The sequence below is a fragment of the Oryzias melastigma genome, unplaced genomic scaffold, assembly GCF_002922805.2.
Source record: "Oryzias melastigma strain HK-1 unplaced genomic scaffold, ASM292280v2 sc08020, whole genome shotgun sequence".
Classification (NCBI taxonomy): Eukaryota; Metazoa; Chordata; class Actinopteri; order Beloniformes; family Adrianichthyidae; genus Oryzias; species Oryzias melastigma.
In genome coordinates, this window is record NW_023424582.1 from 1 (window position 1) to 1,106 (window position 1,106).

A 1,106-nucleotide genomic window follows, 5' to 3' on the forward strand; every position below is an offset into this window, starting at 1 on the left:
CTGATGTCATCCCCGCTTGGTTGAGTCATAGACACTGTAGGACCCCGGTTGGCTGAATCGGCACTTTTAAATATGCCGTGTTTTATGTATCTCTTTTACTTATTTTATGTATTTTTTAACCTTTATCCCGTAAAGCACTTCTGTGACTTCTGTCTGGGAAAAGTGCTATATAAATAAACTTTACTTACTTACTGTTCTGACAAATCTGTGTACCCAGAGTAGTGAGTACTCTGATTACTCACCTTCTCTGACTCTCCTCCTGATGTGGACCTGCAGCTCTCTGGGAAATCTTCTCCAGTCTGAAACCACAGCAGACGGTACCAGTCATGATGGTGTCATTGGAGCTGCTGTTACCATGGTAACAGCGTCTCACCTAGGTTCCAGTCCGAGAGGCTGTTGGTCTGCTCGCCGCTGTGGTATTTGTCAGAGTAGCGCTGCACATCTGCACAGGAAGGAAGATGGACTTTCACAATAAGACTGTGTGTCAGTGCGCACGTGTGCACCTGTGCGTGCGCGTCTGCATGCGTCAGTGTGCGTGTGCGTCTGTGGCCTTGCGTGCCAGTGCACGTGAGCGTCAGTGCACGTGTGCGCGTCTGTGGATGCGTGTCCATGTACGTGCGTGACCTCGTTGTGCTGCAGCTGGTTTGATGAAGAACGGCAGAGTCTTCATCGCTCCTCTAAAATCCTGTTTCAGGGCCAACAGATACTCCGCCTCTTCTCCACCTGCCAGGGGGAGGGGCTTCCGTTCCATCACCTGGACAACATATCAATCAACTTCCAATCCCAGAATTCCGTGCTTCCAGAAACAGCCCGTTCCTGCATGTCGGTGTCAAACCAGAACAGCGTCTAAGCTCCTCCTTTCCTGCATATGTTGTTATTTCTGTTCACAGACACACAACAACCATAAACACACAACAACCGTAAACACACAAACGTCTGACAGACTGCGATAGACTTCAGTAACATCCCATAATAACCTGCTTTACTTCACACCCGTTGGGTAAAAACAAACAGCAAACAAAACAACCACGATTTAGTTTAACCAAAACAGTGTGAAGCTCAAATAGAAATGTGGGCGTGTCCTTCAGGTCAGGTGTGGGTGGGGC

General features: G+C 48.5%; 1 protein-coding gene across 1 annotated transcript; it reads right to left on the reverse strand.

Moving 5' to 3' along the window:
* Window positions 1-245: 245 nt before the first annotated feature.
* Window positions 246-754, reverse strand: polr3glb (RNA polymerase III subunit GL b; the record flags this gene model as incomplete). Its single annotated transcript, XM_024260720.1, is given in 3 exon segments — window positions 246-299; window positions 374-442; window positions 625-754. Coding segments are annotated over 3 exon segments (253 nt in total), but the record flags the coding sequence as incomplete, so codon positions are not given.
* Window positions 755-1,106: the final 352 nt, after the last annotated feature.